This window comes from Panulirus ornatus, chromosome 7, assembly GCF_036320965.1.
Source record: "Panulirus ornatus isolate Po-2019 chromosome 7, ASM3632096v1, whole genome shotgun sequence".
In the NCBI taxonomy this organism is placed as follows: Eukaryota; Metazoa; Arthropoda; class Malacostraca; order Decapoda; family Palinuridae; genus Panulirus; species Panulirus ornatus.
Window position 1 is genome coordinate 27,244,458 of NC_092230.1, and position 21,897 is coordinate 27,266,354.

The following is a 21,897-nucleotide window of genomic DNA, read 5'->3' on the forward strand; positions in this document are numbered from 1 at the left end:
GTGCGAGAAAAATTAAGAGAACAAAGGGGAAGCATCGGTTAAAGGGGTTAAATGGGAAAGTGGTAACTGACAGAGTTGAAAAGGAGATGGAGTTGGTACTTTGAAGGACTGTTGAATGTGTTTGATGACGAATTGGCAGACGTGGGGAGTTTGGGTCGGCGAGGTGGAGTCGCGACAAGTGGTTGGTGAAAATAGATGAGGCGATGAAAGCCTTGTGTAAGATGAAATGTGGCAAGGCGTCTAGAGTAGAAGCTATTGCAGCTGAATTTAGGAAAGAGCGTGACTTTGTTGTTGACTGGTTTGGTAGGATTTTCAAAGTAAGGATCATGATGAGGTGTCTGAAAGCATGTATAGCGCCATTGCATAAGGACTAGTGGACAAAGGTGAGTGTTCGAAATAAGGAGTACAAGCGTGTTTAGTGTGCCAGGTAAGTTGTATGGAAAATGGTGAAGGAGTGGGTCGTGGGGTACACAAAACATCAGACTGGGTTGGGGAGTAAGGCTTCAGAAGTGGAAGAGGGTGTGTAGATCAGGTGTGTGCCTTGAAGAAGATTTGTGAGAAATACTTAAACAGATGGATTAATATGTGGCATTTATGGATCTGGAGAGAGCATATGATAGAGTTCAAAAAGATGCTTTGTGGAAGGTGAGAGTAAAACCATTAGAAGCAGTGAGGAATCTATATCAAGAAAGCAAAGCGTGTGAGGTGGTAGGTAGAGAGGAGGGCGAGCAGTTCCTAGCGAAGGTGGATCTGCGGCACCGGGGTGTGATGTCACCGTGGCTGTTACATATGTTTATGGATGGGGTAGTGAGGGAGGTACATGTAACAATGGAGGTGCTCAGGAGATGAAATTAGTTAGTCGTCATTTGCTGATAACACGGTGCTAGCGGTGGAGTCGAGAGAGAAATTGCAGATACTGGTGTCTGGGTTATGGAGAGTGAGTGAAAGAAGAGAAAAGGTGGATATTTCTAAGGTTATTAGAGTTACCACTGGAGAGAGATGGGAAGTGAGCCTGGATGGAGAAAACTTAGAGGAAATTAAATGTTTTTGATAACTGGAAGTGGCTATGGCAGAGAATGTAACAATAGGAACTGGGATGAGTCTCAGGGTAGGCGAGGGAGTGAAGGTTCTGAGAGCAATGAGGAGTGTATGAAAAGAGAAGTCGTTATATGGGAGGGTGAGATGGCTATGTTTTCAAAGTATGATAGTCTCAGTGATGCTGTATGGATGCGAGGCTTGGGCCTTAGATGAGAATGTACAGCTGACAGTAAACGTGCTGGAAACTGAAAGTTTGAAAATAATGTGATGTTAAGGAGAAATTGACGAAAAGGTTACATGTATAGTCAAAATGGAGAGGACAAGGAGAAAGGGAATACCGAATTGGAGATGGAAATTGAAGTCAAAAATGGTTTTAAGTGCTCACGGCCTGAACATACAGGATTATGAAAGGTGTGCACAGGATAGAGTCAACTGGAGCGTTGTGGTATAGACGTGGGGACTTGCTAATGGACTGAACCCGGGTACATAAATCAGCTGGGGTAAACCACCTAAAGGTCTGTGAGGCGCGGCTGTGGATGTGGGGTTGTGATTTCGTTGCATGACACATGACAGGAAATTAATGAGAGAGAATGAGTTCTCTTCTTCCCCTCTGCCTGACGCTAGAGTGGAAACCAGCAAACAAGTGCGAAAAAAAGACTATATATACAAAGGTTTATTTACCCTCATCCAGGGTACAGTTTGGTTATTTAGCGAAAAACAAAAGTTTGGCGATAAAGACATGAAAAATGAATTTGCTTCATCTCTCACTGTCATCCTGACGCCTTAACTTTTGACCGAGAGTTTCTCATCCTTTATGAAGGTTTACGAAGTTTTGCCGATTGTAAATGTTGGTCAAAAGAAAGGATACAGAGCGGCACTGATGACGGCCAGTGCTTGGTCGAACATAATTGAAATTTAAGACCATGTCTTGTATCTTAACGATTGATGATGTTATGTTATTGTTAACCTCAGCCTGGGAAGACCACTGTGATCATGAACCCCAGCCTGGGATGATCTATGTGATCATCAACCCCAGCCTGGGATGATCTATGTGATCATCAGTCCCAGCCTGGGATGATCTATGTGATCATCAACCCCAGCCTGGGATGATCTATGTGATCATCAGTCCCAGCCTGGGATGATCTATGTGATCATCAACCCCAGCCTGGGATGATCTATGTGATCATCAACCCCAGCCTGGGATGATCTATGTGATCATCAGTCCCAGCCTGGGATGATCTATGTGATCATCAACCCCAGCCTGGGATGATCTATGTGATCATCAACCCAGCCTGGGATGATCTATGTGATCATCAGTCCCCAGCCTGGGATGATCTATGTGATCATCAGTCCCCAGCCTGGGATGATCTATGTGATCATCAGTCCCAGCCTGGGATGATCTATGTGATCATCAACCCCAGCCTGGGATGATCTATGTGATCATCAACCCCAGCCTGGGATGATCTATGTGATCATCAGTCCCAGCCTGGGATGATCTATGTGATCATCAGTCCCAGCCTGGGATGATCTATGTGATCATCAGTCCCAGCCTGGGATGATCTATGTGATCATCAGTCCCAGCCTGGGATGATCTATGTGATCATCAGTCCCAGCCTGGGATGATCTATGTGATCATCAACCCCAGCCTGGGATGATCTATGTGATCATCAGTCCCAGCCTGGGATGATCTATGTGATCATCAACCCCAGCCTGGGATGATCTATGTGATCATCAACCCCAGCCTGGGATGATCTATGTGATCATCAACCCCAGCCTGGGATGATCTATGTGATCATCAGTCCCAGCCTGGGATGATCTATGTGATCATCAGTCCCAGCCTGGGATGATCTATGTGATCATCAGTCCCAGCCTGGGATGATCTATGTGATCATCAGTCCCAGCCTGGGATGATCTATGTGATCATCAACCCCAGCCTGGGATGATCTATGTGATCATCAGTCCCAGCCTGGGATGATCTATGTGATCATCAGTCCCAGCCTGGGATGATCTATGTGATCATCAGTCCCAGCCTGGGATGATCTATGTGATCATCAGTCCCAGCCTGGGATGATCTATGTGATCATCAGTCCCAGCCTGGGATGATCTATGTGATCATTAGTCCCAGCCTGGGATGATCTATGTGATCATCAGTCCCAGCCTGGGATGATCTATGTGATCATCAGTCCCAGCCTGGGATGATCTATGTGATCATCAACTCCAGCCTGGGATGATCTATGTGATCATCAACTCCAGCCTGGGATCATCGAGAGGTCAACAAGAATCAATACATATTTTATGGTCATTATGAGAGACGTGGAGGACAAGGAGTCGTTGGTGATGATAATGAAATATTGTTTATGGAAACTGGAAGAGACGAGCAAGAGAGACAAAGGAAGGAAGGATGTAGGAGCTGTTGAAGGCTCGGGCTATATACCAGATGAAGTCAGGGGGAAGCATGAGTGTGGGCGGAGTGTTGCAGCAACGATGCCTGCCATCATGGTTGATCCCAGAGGCGGAAATGACGCCCCAACTGGACTCCAGTTTACCAGGTGATGACATGTGAAAGACGCTCGTTAGTGAGGCAGAGTTCATCACTCTGGAGTCCTGTACTTAGTGACCTTATGCATCACTCTTCTCTCGTGTCTGACACACGTTAATCTGCAGCGCAGCATAGATATAGAAAGTACACTCGTGGATGATGGTGGAAATATATGCAGTGGACATATGACATCACGACCACTGAGGCTGGACTGTGTTTATCGTTCCACAAAGCTGTTCTGGTTTTACATAATTTTCCATAATGAACTTAAATTATCCAATTTGGTTTTTGCTAGTTTTGTTAGGGTTTAGTTGTTTTGATTTCATGAAATTTCAACTGAAATAGAATTAACTTCACCGCTAGACTTGCCCCACATATAACCGGCTTCAGGTACGAGTTTTATGGCTTCAGCAGCCAGTTAGGTTCTTGATTTATGAAGCGTGTGTGGCACTTCAAACCCTGACCTGAATTCACATCAGATAATTACATACTTCACCGTCATAATTCATGGATTACGGTGACTATTTTGTGTCCGAAGCTCATGAAACATAAGGCGTTGATTGGACTTCCTCTATAACAGTTCTCAGATTATCCTGACCCATGACTCACTTGGTGAGCGACTGTTGTCCCCCGTTCCACCGCAGCTTAATATCTTAACACTCTCACTTCCACGTCCCCTCTCAAGCATTTTAGTCCAACTTCAACCCACTATCAGGGAGTATAAATCATTCCACCACACCCCACATAGCTATTCATCATCTTCTTATCTAAAAATTGCCTTCCGCCTGGACAGCCACACAGTAGATAACCTTATATATAAAACATTCTTTTTTGTTCTGTTTTGTTCTCTTAACATACAAAGACTTGATTTTATCTGAAAACAAACTCATTACGGGCTTAATTACCGCTAGCAAAAGCGTTCGAAAGAACGAACGTGTCTGAATTTTACAAACGCTTTCAAAAAAACAGTGCAAGTAAAGTGAGCTGATTACGAGAATTCACGAGCAGTTCTCGGGTTCCCATCGCGACACACCTGGGCCATCTACGCGGCCCACAGTCTGCCATCCCTTGCAGAATCTGTGGGAGCAGTCTGGCATTCCCACAGCGGCCGGCATCAATGTTGCCCCACAGCCACAACAGGTTCTCTGTTTTCCTCTACTCTGCCTCTTCCATTCGCTCTGTTATTTGGGAAGGGGAGGAAGGTGGAGAGGTGGCGAGAATGGGGAGACTTGTCCTTTTTATTCATTTCTTTGGCTCTTCGTGTGTGTCTCATGTGGACTTGATGAGGACTTCATTCCCTGACTAGTGGTGTTTTCGACGGAGAATAAGATAGCGAAAGAAATCAAGTGAGCTAAAAGTCGAATGTGTGGGGCAGGGAACTTGAGTTTAACGCAACATGCGAGGTGAAGAGTAGTATCCTTCCTTCATAAATAAGTTTTCCCTCTGTGTACTTAGATATCGGAGGTGCCACTGTATCATCGATAATGAGGACCCATACATTCCCTACCTGTATTGTTAAATTCTTAGGAAAGCAAATAATACCCACAAGACAACAGCAGTGCTGGTAACCAATTCCTGATATTTCCTTCCTATACGTAAGTAGATCATTTCAGAATCTACTTTTTTCTCAAGTGCTTTAAATTATGGATATTTTTGCCTTTACTCAAGTATATTTTTGGGAGAAAAATGTTTCCTTCGTTATCCGGACGTCTCGTTAAGTTGCTGGTGGTGAGGAAAATGGTTGTCGTGGTGAAGCTATCAACATGACAATGTAATTTCTCTAAAGTTTGCTTCACAGAAATTACAGTAGCAAAACTCAGTCCAGGGGTGGGGGAAAAATCTACCTAAGTAGGATAAGGGGATATTGTTTCTCCTTCACTTAACTCTACTAGGTAACAGTAATCAGAAATTGGACTCATCTTCTGTAGAGTTTCTTATCAATTCTCTTCAGTTTATGTCATTCTGAAGTAGCTGTAGAACCAAATACAGGATCACGTCACTCTGAATTTATTTTTACACTGGGAGAATATTAATCAAGACACTGCTAATCGTCTAGACTGATAAAAAATCATTTTGAAAAGAACATGAACACAGTTCACGACCTGCCTGTAGAGAGCCAAGCAAGATGTTGAGATGTATGAATAACAGGCCCGGTGACCAAGCCATTATTATCTGCGGCCTCTATGGTCGGCTGTAGATATGCAAATGAGCACCGTGAGAGGAACTAAAAAAAAGAGATTTATATCTCAAGGGACTCGAACGTCGGGAGGAAAGATTCGTTCTTTTTAGTAGCGAGTATATTTTTCGAAGTTAGGTTTGATTTCCCTAGTTAGTGGACAAAAGAAACGAGTTTACCAGACCTGGTGAGGGCAATAGAGATCTATTGATGTGGTTACATACTGTGTACTTCACTGTTCTGACACAGTGCACCAGGGTAACAAGATTCAGGTGCGGTGATAACCTCAGTAGTTGGATGTATGATGGTGTAGTCTCAACATCTTGTTACCTGTAGGCGTTTGCTGGGCTCAAGAGACACTGCAGGTGCAGGAAAGTAGTTCCATCTTGTCGAATATTCATCCAACTCAAGAATGTAGCTGAATCTCTCCCCACTGGCTTCCCCCTGCCTACCACGACAGTTCCAGCTGTCTCAAAATCTTTCCCAGAGAGATCCAGATAAATAACCAGTTGTCATAATGATCAAAAGTTTTGTTTTTGATATATTCTTATTCATCGCCTTGTAGGTGTTATAGGAACTTAGCTGAGTGAGTGAAGGTCAAGGGGCAAGTCCTTGCCAAGAGAATTTCAGGAGGGTTGGTATTTACCATTTATGAAAACAAGGTTATAGACAGAGCAGTTTGGTATGTGTGGTTTATATTCACAAGGAACAGACTTAATGTTTATCTGTCGTATACCAGTGAGATCTGTGACAGGTGACTTGTTTAAGCAGCCATTCTAAGAGTGACCCATTTATCCATCCTCGTTTGTTCTTTTTCAGTATGATTACAGCATCTAACACCTGTTCCTGTCTGTTGTACAACCTGATGTCTCTTCAAGATACCAACTTGCGAAGGCAACCATAATGAACAGGAGGTAAGAAAGGATGTGGTTCCTTACATAACGCCTACTAAGGGCTTCCGCTTCTTTCGGTTATCTGAGATAAACCACTTGCCTCTACAGACTTGAGAACCAAATATTGAGCCCATCGAGCTGAGCACCAGAGAGACACTAGGGTAGCACAAGACGTGTTCTGCTTCGCGAAGTTGGGTCACAAGACCAGTAAACACGTCAGGATATGGCAAACACTTTGACCCTCTCTTGAGGACTGCTTGACCCACACACCAAGGCTATCTGTACCCCATACTAGGGTTAACTGACCAACAAACCAGCTTTATCATTCCTCAATCTTTAACCCTACACTGAGATTAATATAATCATGGGATTGAAGTACACTGGAAAACAGCACTTCTTGAGGACTGTACACGTTAAGGCATAAGAATTCGTCACAGACATCAACCAAACCTTCAACAAAACAAAGCAAATATTCAACCCCTAGAAAACCTGTAGTGATAATTCCCAGTGTCACTCCACACAGTCCTGCATAGCCTCCCTGACAGCTCGCGGACAGCATGTGACACCCACTCCACTCTCGGTATCGCTTGATACCAACCTAGTGTGACCATACGTAACTTTGAATGACTTTTCAGGTCATGGTGTAGGAAGCTGAGCTGGTAAGTGACCGGAATCTCACAAAGGAAGGTGTTCACGAGGCGTCCACCGTAGTACCTAGCCTGCCATGCCCACACCATTAATGTACCCTGGCGTGGGTTACCAGACCGGATAGGCTTGCATCAGCCTCTTAACACGGTGAAGTAATCAGTGCAGTCAGTTAAGTCAACTAGTCTCAGATCATAAGAGCTCCACTCTGGCAAGCTGAACACGTCTTAGTTACTTGACCCCAGATTTCACCTCTCTCTCTCTCTCTCTCCAACAGGTGATGCGTGGTGGCCTCACCGTCAGCTACCTCCTTCAGCAGCAGCCCCAGATTGACTCTAACAACTTCTTTCGCTGACAAGAGCCCCGTTGGAGACGCCCGACAACTGCCGCGTTCTTTCCAAACTACGGGGTCAGTACGAGCCGCCTCCTTCCTGCCGCTGCACAGTGACACCAAGCAACAACGACGCACTTCTTCCAGGTGACACCTGCCCACGCACCAGCGACCAAGTAGGATAAGGGAATGTTGTTTCTCCTTCACTTAATTCCATAGATAACACTAATCAGAAATTGGAGTCATCTTCTGTATAATTTCTTATTAGTTTTCTTCAGTTTATGTCATTCTGAAGTGGATGTAGAACCAGATACAGGATCACGTCACTGAATATATTTTACACGTGGAGAATATTAATCAAGACGCTGAAAATAAATCAACTTGAAAAGAACATGAGCACAGTCCACGACCTGCCTGTAGAGAGTCAAGCAAGAGGTTGAGGTGTATGAGTAACAGGCCCGGTGACCAAGCCATTTATCTGCGGCCTCTATCGTCGGCTGTAGATATGCAAATGGGCACCGTGAGAGGCACTAAAAAAAGAGATTGATATCTCAAGGGACTCGAACGTCGGGAGGTAAGATTCGTTCTATTTAGTAGCGAGTATATTTTTCGAAGTTAGGTTTGGTTTCCGTAGTTAGTGACAAAAGTAAACGAGTATACCAGACCTGGTGAGGGCAATAGAAAGCTATTGCGGTGGTTCCATACTGTGTACCTCACTGTTTTGACACAGTGCACCAGGGTAACAAGACTCAGGTGCAGTGATAACCTCAGTAGTTGGATGTACGATGGATGTAGTCTCAACATCTTGTTACCTGTAGGCGTTTGCTGGGCTCAAGAGACACTGCAGGTGCAGGAAAGTGGTTCCATCCCGTCAAATATTCATCCAACCCGAGAATATAGCTGAATCTTTCCCTACTGGCTTCCCCCTGCCTATTACGACAGTTCCGGCTTTCTCAAGATCTTTCCCAGAGAGATCCAGGTAAATACCCAGTTGCCGTAATGATCACAAGTTTTGTTCTTGATATATTCTCATTCATCGCCTTATAGGTGTTATAGGAACTTAGCTGAGTGAGTGAAGATCAAGTGACAAGTCCTTACCAAGAGAATTTCAGGAGGGTTGGTATTTACCAGTCATGAAAATAAGGTTATAGACAGAGCAGGGTGGTATGTGTGGTTTATATTCACAAGAAACAGACATAAGTTTATCTGTCGCTATACCAGTAAGATCTTATTATGTGACAGGAGACTTGTTTAAGTAGCCATTCTAAGAGTGACCCATTTATTCATCCTCGTTTGTTCTTTTACAGTATGATTACAGTATATAACACCTCTTCCAGTCTGTTGTACAACTTGACGTCTCTTCAAGATAGCAACTTACTAAGGCAAGCATAATGAACAGGAGGTAAGAAAGTATGTGGTTCCTTACGTAACGCCTACTAAAGGCTTCCACTTGAGAACCAAATACTGAACCCATCGAGCTGAGCACCACAATGACAGTGGGGTAACACAAGACGTGTTCTGCTTCGCGAAGTTGGGTAACAAGACCAGTAAACACGTCAGGATATGGCAAACACTTTGACCCTCTCTTGAGGACTGCTTGACCCACACACCAAGGCTGTCATTACCCCATACTAGGGTTGACTGACCAACAAACCAGCTTTATCATTCCTCAATCTTTAACCCTACACTGAGATTAATATAATCATGGGATTGACATACACTGGAAAACAGCATTTCTTGAGGGCTGTACACCTTAAGGCATAAAAATTCGTCACAGTCATCAACCAAACCTTCAACAAAACAAACCAAATATTCAACCCCTAGGAAATCTGTAGTGATAATTCCCAGTCCTCCACACAGTCCTGCATAGCCTCCCTGACAGCAAACCTGACGATGAGGTTAAATCACTCTCGCCGGGCAACATGTGACACCCACTCCACTCTCGTTATCGCTTGATACCAACCTCGTGTGACCTTACATGACTTTCAATGACTTTTCAGGTCATGGTGTAGGAAGCTGAGCTGGTAAGTGACCGGAATCTTCACAAAGGAAGGTGTTCACGAGGCGTCCACCGTAGTGCCTAGCCTGCCATGCCCACACCATTAATGTACCCTGGCGTGGGTTACCAGACCGGATAGGCTTGCATCAGCCTCTTCAAACGGTGAAGTAATCAGTCAGTTAATTCAACTAGTCTCAGATCATAAGAGTTCCACTCTGGCAAGCTGAACGCCTCTCTTTCTCTCTCTCCAACAGGTGATCCGTGGTGGCCTCACCGTCAGCTACCTCCTTCAGCAGCGCCCCCAGATTGACTCTAACAACTTCTTTCGCTGACAAGAGTCCCGTTGGAGACGCCCGACAACTGCCGCGTTCTTTCCAAACTACGGGGTCAGTACGAGCCGCCTCCTTCCTGCCGCACACTTAACAAAGCTACGGGACCATCTACTGTACAACCTATGGACCTTAGTAATCAACTGCTCCTGCTGCTGCACAGTGACACCAGGAAACAACGACGCACTTCTTCCAGGGGACACCTGCCCACGCACCAGCGACCAAGTAGGATAACCAAATTTAGTTTCTCCTTCACTTAATTCCATAGATAACACTAATCAGAAAATGGACTCATCTTCTGTAGAATTTCTTATTAGTTGTCTTCAGTTTATGTCATTCTGAAGTGAATGTAGAACCAGATACAGGATGACGTCACTGAATTTATTTTACATTGGGAGAATATTAATTAAGACACCTCTTTCGGTTATCCGAGATAAACCACTTGCCTCTACAGACTTGAGAACCAAATACTGAACCCATCGAGCTGAGCACCAGAGAGACACTAGGGTAGCACAAGACGTGTTCTGCTTCGCGAAGTTGGGTCACAAGACCAGTAAACACGTCAGGATATGGCAAACACTTTGACCCTCTCTTGAGGACTGCTTGACCCCACACACCAAGGCTGTCTGTACCCCATACTAGGGTTAACTGACCAACAAACCAACTTTATCATTCCTCAATCTTTAACCCTACACTGAGATTAATATAATCATGGGATTGACATACACTGGAAAACAGCATTTCTTGAGGGCTGTACACCTTAAGGCATAAGAATTCGTCACAGTCATCAACCAAACCTTCAACAAAACAAACCAAATATTCAACCACTAGAAAACCTGTAGTGATAATTCCAGTGTCACTCCACACAGTCCTGCATAGCCTCCCTGACGATGAGGTCAAATCACTCTCGCCGGCAGCATGTGACACCCACTCCACTCTCGGTATCGCTTGATACCAACCTCGTGTGACCTTACATGACTTTCAATGACTTTTCAGGTCATGGTGTAGGAAGCTGAGCTGGTAAGTGACCGGAATCTTCACAAAGGAAGGTGTTCACGAGGCGTCCACCGTAGTGCCTAGCCTGCCATGCCCACACCATTAATGTACCCTGACGTGGGTTACCAGACCGGATAGGCTTGCATCAGCCTCTTAAAACGGTGAAGTAATCAGTCAGTCAGTTAAGTCAACTAGTCTCAGATCATAAGAGCTCCACTCTGGCAAGCTGAACACCTCTCTCTTTCTCCAACAGGTGATCCGTGGTGGCCTCACCGTCAGCTACCTCCTTCAGCAGCGCCCCCAGATTGACTCTAACAACTTCTTTCGCTGACAAGAGTCCCGTTGGAGACGCCAGACAACTGCCGCGTTCTTTCCAAACTACGGGGTCAGTACGAGCCGCCTCCTTCCTGCCGCACACTTAACAAAGCTACGGGACCATCTACTGTACAACCTATGGACCTTAGTAATCAACTGCTCCTGCCGCTGCACAGTGACACCAAGCAACAACGACGCACTTGCAGGGGACACCTGCCCACGCACCAGCGACCAAGTAGGATAACCGAATTTAGTTTCTCCTTCACTTAATTCCATAGATAACACTAATCAGAAAATGGACTCATCTTCTGTAGAATTTCTTATTAGTTATCTTCATTTTATGTCATTCTGAAGTGGATGTAGAACCACATACAGGATCACGTCACTGAATTTATTTTACACTGGGAGAATATTAATTAAGACACCTCTTTCGGTTATCTGAGATAAACCACTTGCCTCTACAGACTTGAGAGCCAAATACTGAACCCATCGAGCTGAGCGCCAGAGAGACACTAGGGTAGCACAAGACGTGTTCTGCTTCGCGAAGTTGGGTCACAAGACCAGTAAACACGTCAGGATATGGCTAACACTTTGACCCTCTCTTGAGGACTGCTTGACCCAAACACAAAGGCTGTCTATACCCCATGCTAGGGTTAACTGACCAACAAACCAGCTTTATCATTCCTCAATCTTTAACCCTACACTGAGATTAATATAATCATGGGATTGAAGTACACTGGAAAACAGCACTTCTTGAGGACTGTACACGTTAAGGCATAAGAATTCGTCACAGACATCAACCAAACCTTCAACAAAACAAACCAAATATTCAACCCCTAGAAAACCTGTAGTGATAATTCCAGTGTCACTCCACACAGTCCTGCATAGCCTCCCTGACGATGAAGTCAAATCACTCTCGCTGGCAGCATGTGACACCCACTCCACCCTCGGTATCGCTTGATACCAACCTCGTGTGACCTTACATGACTTTCAATGACTTTTCAGGTCATGGTGTAGGAAGCTGAGCTGGTAAGTGACCGGAATCTTCACAAAGGAAGGTGTTCACGAGGCGTCCAACGTAGTATCTAGCCTGCCATGCCCACGCCATTAATGTACCCTGGCGTGGGTTACCAGACCGGATAGGCTTGCATCAGCCTCTTCAAACGGTGAAGTAATCAGTCAGTCAGTTAAGTCAACTAGTCTCAGATCATAAGAGCTCCACTCTGGCAAGCTGAACACGTCTTAGTTACTTGACCCCAGATTTCACCTCTCTCTCTCTCTCTCCAACAGGTGATGCGTGGTGGCCTCACCTTCAGCTACCTCCTTCAGCAGCAACCCCAGATTGACTCAACTGCTCCTGCCGCTGCACAGTGACACCAAGCAACAACGACGCACTTCGTCTAGGGGACACCTGCCCACGCACCAGCGACCAAGCAGGATAACCAAATTTACTTTCTCCTTCACTTAATTCCATAGATAACACTAATCAGAAAATGGTCTCATCTTCTGTAGAATTTCTTATTAGTTGTCTTCAGTTTATGTCATTCTGAAGTGCATGTAGAACCAGATACAGGATCACGTCACTGGGAGAATATTGATTAAGACACCTCTTTCGGTTATCTGATTTAAACCACTTGCCTCTACAGACTTGAGAGCCAAATACTGAACCCATCAAGCTGAGCGCCAGAGAGACACTAGGGTAGCACAAGACGTGTTCTGCTTCGCAAAGTTGGGTCACAAGACCAGTAAACACGTCAGGATATGGCTAACACTTTGACCCTCTCTTGAGGACTGCTTGACCCACACACCAAGGCTGTCTATACCCCATGCTAGGGTTAACTGACCAACAAACCAGCTTTATCATTCCTCAATCTTTAACCCTACACTGAGATTAATATAATCATGGGATTGAAGTACACTGGAAAACAGCACTTCTTGAGGACTGTACACGTTAAGGCATAAGAATTCATCATAGACATCAACCAAACCTTCAACAAAAAAAAGCAAATATTCAACCCCTAGAAAACCTGTAGTGATAATTTCCAGTGTCACTCCACACAGTCCTGCATAGCCTCCCTGACGATGAGGTCAAATCACTCTCGCAGGCAGCATGTGACACCCACTCCACTCTCGGTATCGCTTGATACCAACCTCGTGTGACCTTACATGACTTTCAATGACTTTTCAGGTCATGGTGTAGGAAGCTGAGCTGGTAAGTGACCGGAATCTTCACAAAGGAAGGTGTTCACGAGGCGTCCACCGTAGTGCCTAGCCTGCCATGCCCACACCATTAATGTACCCTGACGTGGGTTACCAGACCGGATAGTCTTGCATCAGCCTCTTGAAACGGTGAAGTAATCAGTCAGTCAGTCAGTCAGTTAAATCAACTAGTCTCAGATCATAAGAGCTCCACTCTGGCAAGCTGAACACCTCTCTTTCTCACTCTCCAACAGGTGATCCGTGGTGGCCTCACCGTCAGCTACCTCCTTCAGCAGCAGCCCCGTTGGAGACGCCCGACAACTGCCGCGTTCTTTCCAAACTACGGGGTAAGTACTAGCTGCCTACTTCCTGCCGCACACTTAACAAAGCTACGGGACCATCTACTGTACAACCTATGGACATTAGTAATCAACTGCTCCTGCCGCTGCACAGTGACACCAAGCAACAACGACGCACTTCTTCCAGGAGACACCTGCCCACGCACCAGCGCCCAAGTAGGATAACCGAATTTAGTTTCTCCTTCACTTAATTCCATAGAAAACACTAATCAGAAAATGGACTCATCTTCTGTAGAATTTCTTATTAGTTGTCTTCAGTTTATGTCATTCTGAAGTGGATGTAGAACCAGATACAGGATCACGTCACTGAATTTATTTTACACTGGGGGAATATTAATTAAGACACCTCTCTCGGTTATCTGAGATAAACCACTTGCCTCTACAGACTTGAGAGCCAAATACTGAACCCATAGAGCTGAGCGCCAGAGAGACACTAGGGTAGCACAAGACGTGTTCTGCTTCGCGAAGTTGGGTCACAAGACCAGTAAACACGTCAGGATATGGCTAACACTTTGACCCTCTCTTGAGGACTGCTTGACCCAAACACAAAGGCTGTCTATACCCCATGCTAGGGTTAACTGACCAACAAACCAGCTTTATCATTCCTCAATCTTTAACCCTACACTGAGATTAATATAATCATGGGATTGAAGTACACTGGAAAACAGCACTTCTTGAGGACTGTACACGTTAAGGCATAAGAATTCGTCACAGACATCAACCAAACCTTCAACAAAACAAACCAAATATTCAACCCCTAGAAAACCTGTAGTGATAATTCCCAGTGTCACTCCACACAGTCCTGCATAGCCTCCCTGACGATGAAGTCAAATCACTCTCGCTGGCAGCATGTGACACCCACTCCACTCTCGGTATCGCTTGATACCAACCTCGTGTGACCTTACATGACTTTCAATGACTTTTCAGGTCATGGTGTAGGAAGCTGAGCTGGTAAGTGACCGGAATCTTCACAAAGGAAGGTGTTCACGAGGCGTCCACCGTAGTTCCTAGCCTGCCATGCCCACACCATTAATGTACCCTGGCGTGGGTTACCAGACCGGATAGGCTTGCATCAGCCTCTTGAAAACGGTGAAGTAATCAGTCAGTCAGTTAAGTCAACTAGTCTCAGATCATAACAGCTCCACTCTGGCAAGCTGAACACCTCTCTCTCTCTCTCTCCAACAGGTGATGCGTGGTGGCCTCACCGTCAGCTACCTCCTTCAGCAGCAGCCCCAGATTGACTCTAACAACTTCTACGTTCTTTGCAAACTACGGGGTCAGTACGAGCCGCCTCCTTCCTGCCGCACACTTAACAAAGCTACGGGACCATCTACTGTACAACCTATGGACCTTCGTAATCAACTGCTCCTGCCGCTGCACAGTGACACCAGGCAACAACGACGCACTTCTTCCAGGGGACACCTGCCCACGCACCAGCGACCAAGTAGGATAACCGAATTTAGTTTCTCCTTCACTTAATCCATAGATAACACTAATCAGAAAATGGACTCATCTTCTGTAGAATTTCTTATTAGTTGTCTTCAGTTTATGTCATTCTGAAGTCGATGTAGAACCAGATACAGGATCACGTCACTGAATTTATTTTACACTGGGAGAATATTAATTAAGACACCTCTTTCGGTTATCTGAGATAAACCACTTGCCTCTACAGACTTGAGAACCAAATACTGAACACATCGAGCTGAGCACCAGAGAGACACTAGGGTAGCACAAGATGTGTTCTGCTTCACGAAGTTGGGTCACAAGACCAGTAAACACGTCAGGATATGGCAAACACTTTGACCCTCTCTTGGGAACTGCTTGACCCACACACCAAGGCTGTCTGTACCTCATACTAGGGTTAACTGACCAACAAACCAGCTTTATCATTCCTCAATCTTTAACCTTACACTGATATTAACATAATCATGGGATAGAAATACACTGGGAAACAGCATTTCTTGAGGTCTATACACCTTAAGGCATAAGAATTCGTCACAGTCATCAACCAAACCTTCAACAAAACAAACCAAATATTCAACCCCTAGGAAATCTGTAGTGATAATTCCAGTGTCATTCCACACAGTCCTGCATAGCCTCCCTGACAACAAACCTGACGATGAGGTTAAATCACTCTCGCCGGCAGCATGTGACACCCACTCCACTCTCGGTATCGCTTGATACCAACCTCGTGTGACCTTACATGACTGTCAATGACTTTTCAGGTCATGGTGTGGGAAGCTGAGCTGGTAAGTGACCGAAAGCTTCACAAAGGAAGGTGTTCACGAGGCGTCCACCGTAGTGCCTAGCCTGCCATGCCCACACCATTAATGTACCCTGGCGTGGGTTACCATACCGGATAGTCTTGCATCAGCCTCTTGAAACGGTGAAGTAATCAGTCAATCAGGTCAACTAGTCTCAGATCATAAGAGCTCCACTCTGGCAAGCTGAACACCTCTCTTTCTCTCTCTCCAACAGGTGATCCGTGGTGGCGTCACCGTCAGCTACCTCCTTCAGCAGCACCCCCAGATTGACTCTAACAACTTCTTTCGCTAACAAGAGTCCCATTGGAGACGCCCGACAACTGCCGCGTTCTTTCCAAACTACGGGGTCAGTACGAGCCGCCTCCTTCCTGCCGCACACTTAACAAAGCTACGGGACCATCTACTGTACAACCTATGGACCTTCGTAATCAACTGCTCCTGCCGCTGCACAGTGACACCAAGTATCAACGACGCACTTGCAGGGGACACCTGCCCACGCACCAGCGACCAAGTAGGATAACCAAATTTAGTTTCTCCTTCACTTAATTCCATAGATAACACTAATCAGAAAATGGACTCATCTTCTGTAGAATTTCTTATTAGTTGTCTTCAGTTTATGTCATTCTGAAGTGGATGTAGAACCAGATACAGGATCACGTCACTGAGTTTATTTTACACTGGGAGAATATTAATGAAGACACCTCTTTCGGTTATCTGAGATAAACCACTTGCCTCTACAGACTTCGAGAGCCAAATACTGAACCCATCGAGCTGAGCACCAGAGAGACACTAGGGTAGCACAAGACGTGTTCTGCTTCGCGAAGTTGGGTCACAAGACCAGTAAACACGTCAGGATATGGCTAACACTTTGACCCTCTCTTGAGGACTGCTTGACCCACACACCAAGGCTGTCTGTACCCCATACTAGGGTTAACTGACCAACAAACCAGCTTTATCATTCCTCAATCTTTAACCCTACACTGAGATTAATATAATCATGGGATTGAAGTACACTGGAAAACAGCATTTCTTGAGGACTTTACACGTTAAGGCATAAGAATTCATCATAGACATCAACCAAACCTTCAACAAAAAAAAGCAAATATTCAACCACTAGAAAACCTGTAGTGATAATTTCCAGTGTCACTCCACACAGTCCTGCATAGCCTCCCTGACGATGAGGTTAAATCACTCTCTCTGGCAGCATGTGACACCCACTCCACTCTCGGTATCGCTTGATACCAACCTCGTGTGACCTTACATGACTTTCAATGACTTTTCAGGTCATGGTGTAGGAAGCTGAGCTGGTAAGTGACCGGAATCTTCACAAAGGAAGGTGTCCACGAGGCGTCCACCGTAGTGCCTAGCCTGCCATGCCCACACCATTAATGTACCCTGGCGTGGGTTACCAGACCGGATAGGCTTGCATCAGCCTCTTGAAACGGTGAAGTAATCAGTCAGTTAAGTCAACTAGTCTCAGATCATAAGAGCTCCACTCTGGCAAGCTGAACACGTCTTAGTTACTTGACCCCAGATTTCACCTCTCTCTCTCTCTCCAACAGGTGATGCGTTGTGGCCTCACCGTCAGCTAACTCCTTCAGCAGCAGCCCCAGATTGACTCTAACAACTTCTTTCGCTGACAAGAGCCCCGTTGGAGACGCCCGACAACTGCCGCGTTCTTTCCAAACTACGGGGTCAGTACGAGCTGCCTCCTTCCTGCCGCACACTTAACAAAGCTACGGGACCATCTACTGTACAACCTATGGACCTTAGTAATCAACTGCTCCTGCCGGTGCACAGTGACACCAGGCAACAACGACGCAATTCTTCCAGGGGACACCTGCCCACGCACCAGCGCCCAGGACCTGGGCTTGGCCTCTCCTACACCAGCGTCTCGCTTCACCTCACCACAATTACCAAAAAAAAAAAAATCATTGTGATGACACGTTTGTTATCTGATATCTCTCTCTCTCTTTCTAGTCATCATAACAATAAAATATGAGACAAATTGAAGACTTACGGAAAACATCATTCAGAGACGAACCCTTTATCGAAACTTTCACTTTAACCAATGCCCAGAATTCTAACAACTAATTTTTCACATTACAGTCAAAACAACTATCAAACCCCTGCACAGCCAAATCAGTGAAAAAACTTCCCACAAAACAATAACCAAACCTTCTAGAAGACCAGTATCTGAAACTGAAAAGAAAAAACCGAAACTCCATTAAATTCATCAACCAAATTTCCAAGAAAACCAATATCAAAACCTTTTAAAAAGTCTACATCCTAACCTAAAAGAAAAAAATATCCAAACCTACAAATTCAATATTTAAATTTCCCAAGAAAAACATCATTCAAACTTACAGCGAAACCAGTGACCAAGTCTCCAACAAAACCAATATCCAAACCTCAAGTTCAACAAACACCTACGGAAATCAATATCCAAACTTCTAACAATATTACCCTCCAAGCCTCTAACGAAATCAACGTCCAGACTACAAGAAGACCCCAGACCCCAGACCTCCAAAAAACCAATATATAATCTGGAACTTTGTATTTCCTCTGGAAGCTGCTGACGATGAAATACTTCAGGAGGAAGCTGGATGGAGAGGGTGGCTTGGGAGCGGCGATTGACAGTCCCACGTACACGTAACTGGCGTCAGGAGAGACGAGGAGTAATACCTTTCCTTGACAGGTGAGGCGCTGTGGAACCTGTCACAATCCTCTCCAGGCCTCGGGAACACCTGAGGAAGAACGATACAATATATCATATAACTTTACACTGTGTCTTCTATCTATTTATCTATCTATTATCATCAATCTCCACTCCTTATCATTCTTGGGTAGATCAGGCACGTATATACCCTCTGGAAACCTCACACACATAAACAAACACACAGACTGATGAATGCAATTGAAAACTGGTCAGAGGGATATTACGTTCTGCAAGCCATGGAGGGAGGGAAGGCTCACCGGAAAATGCGCTGGAGAAAAGTTACGTCAATTGAGGCAAAACTTACGAGAGAAAGAGATGGAAACTGTACGAGGAGGAGACTGGGGTCATCTGAAATACTTAGTGAATGAAGGTCACATAAGAGAGGAAGCTGGGTCAAGAAGAGGAAGAAGAAGAGAAGGAGTTGGATCATCAAAGTGCCATGAGAACTAAAAGAGAGTGCTGCTGCCTGGAAGGTCGACATGGAGTATTAGGGGAGAAATGAAGCGGAGACTGTGAGAGGGAGCTGTGTCATCAGAGGTCATGAGGCAAGTGACTCGGATCATCCAGGGTCACGTGGTAGCCTATGATAGAGGAGAGCATCATGAGTAGCAACACACGAGAGTTCATCTGTCACGGGAGGTCACATAAAAGATGAGCACAGGGAGGTCCTTTCGATGCTCATCAAAAGGGTAGGTCACTACAGGTCATCTCGATGATCAGTAAAGGAGGAAGATGGCTACCAGGAGTTCATCTCGAACTAAGGTCACATGAGGTCGCACTGAAACCAAGGGAGGCAACTGGAGTTAAAAACTGATGAAAATATCAAGATTTCATCTTGGTAATGGACGGCAGGAGAGGAAAAACAAGATGATAAGCTGTAGTTAATGTAAAATGCAAGACCAAAGCAGAAGCTCATCCATTAGTTTTAATTTCCTGCAGCCGAGGCGAGGGAAGGACTGCTAATTAACACACGCAACACTGTGAAATTATTCTAATTGTTTTAAACAAATGTTGCTATATATAAAAAAAGAAAGACAGCTGCCGAGCAGAGGATAATTATCTAATGGACTCTGTTGACTAAATTACCAAGTGTTACAGCCAGGCAGAGCCGAACATGACCCACTTAATAATGAGTGAGAACACACGGAGCTGCGACGTCACACGAGAGAGAGAGAGGGAGAGGAGTCACCAGTAGTCCGGAGGGGCGTTCCATGCGAGTGGTAGAGGAAATCACTGTATACAAGAAGCGACCCTGGGGCACACCAGTGATGCACAGGTAAACACAGAGACACACCTGACATACAACGTGACCTGTGTGGACTACGCCTGTACACCTGCCGACATGAACGCAGGTCATGACCCGTGAGGTGAAAATCTGCCCGAGAATAACAGATAAAATGACCTCTGTAAGAAACTCTGGCCACACGAACAGAGAACATCTGGCCACATGAACAAAGAAGACCACCTCTTTAGAGAACACCTGACCACATGAACGGAGAATTTAACCTTTTTAGAGAACACCTGGCCATATAAACAGAGAACACCACCTCTGTATAGAACACCTAGCCAAATAAACAGAAAACAACACCACTGTAAAGAACATCTAGCAACATAGAGAACACCTGGCCACATGAACAAAGAACACCACCTCCGTATAGGACGTCCACCTGGCCACATGACAACATACCACAACATCCGCCACATCACCTTTAATATTCTTCCATTGATCCTCCACTAGTGTCAGCCCCCACCCCTCCTCACCAACTGTATGTTGGTCTCATGTTGCCCAACATACGCCGGCATAACGTAAATATAATATGAGTCACGTAATATTTATATTTAAAGTAAGTAAATAGGGCATATTTGTCTGTGAACACATGTTTACAACGCTATCTTAACCTTATTTCCAGTCAACTCAACAAGGGGGCGGCCAAGTCATTATGTGAAAAATTATTTCAAGTCTTTTACGTAAGCAAAGGATCAACGTGTGACGTCAAACGCACACTGGGTATCACCGTTTTCTTTCCTTATATCGCAGCCGCTGCTTTAAGTGGTCATGCTGGCAAGTTAAGTCTTCAAGATTTGTGTGGCAACAGAAAATTCGGATACGTTTTTACTCTTTCGTTGGTAAAATATAGCGAGTCTTTTCTTGTTGCCAGATTAATCATATTCTGCTTAGATGACAGGATTTTGTGAATAACACTTGTTTCTTTACAGTAAGAAATTCGTAGCATTGGTTGTAACACCCACACTAATTAGTATTAGTATATAATGGGAAGTGGCTAGGATGGCAATACCAGAATCTATCATCCTGACTAATTTAGGTTTAAGGTTAGGTTAGTTAAGGTAATTTTCAGTTTACTTGTAGATGAGGTTAGGCTAAGTCAGGTTAGGTTGGTTTTGCTTATAATTGGCTAGATTAGCTGAGAAAAGTTTCAATTATGGGTTATATTTCGCCCCTCTCCGAGAAAAGATGTTCCTTTTATAACATGTTATCGTACCCATCCTCTGTCTTATATGATAACGCGTCAGAACAACTTGATGTTTGGAGCTGGAGGCATCCAGCTCCTCGATGGTTCTGTGAGATAAGGGAAGTACAGCCGCGGGCGAAAGTCTTGGGACACACCTGGTGGGAATAGGACCGAGCCCTTCGTCTCGCCTGGGAGAGCCAGAGGGCTCGATACAGCTCCGAACAGATGTGAACCGAGACTTCGAAACTTTTAAGTTCGTCTCGGGACGGTCGTCCGCGACTGTATAAGCTGGTGACTCGGGCTTGAATACAGGAACCGTAGCGACGAGTTAAAATGAATTCAAAAGAAAAAAAAGTCGTTTGTTAGATAAAACCATAAGAGGCTTGACAAAAGTTTATGATAGATCCTTCAACTGCAGGAGCAACATCAGTAACCCTGCCAAGACGGCGACAACACAGACAACGACAGACGGGGAACGGTTGAGCTGGAACGGTGTGAGACAGTAATACTTGGACAGGTGTAGGGGATACTGGGACGCGTGGGGGACAGTAGGATTGGTATATTCCCTGTCAAAGGTTTAGGCACTTATAAATAAAGGTGTAAGAAAGCTATAGTGACAGCTGG

General features: G+C 45.1%; 1 protein-coding gene across 1 annotated transcript in view; it reads right to left on the bottom strand.

Annotated features, from left to right (window-relative positions):
- Window positions 1–6,558: 6,558 nt before the first annotated feature.
- The window catches only part of LOC139749465 (uncharacterized), an 84,223-nt gene continuing 68,884 nt past the window's right edge, over window positions 6,559–21,897 (bottom strand). The window contains exon 4 of the mRNA XM_071663367.1: window positions 6,559–18,830. Coding sequence (XP_071519468.1) covers window positions 18,746–18,830 — 85 coding nt within the window. The 3' untranslated portion in view covers window positions 6,559–18,745. The remainder of the gene's footprint in view (window positions 18,831–21,897) is intronic.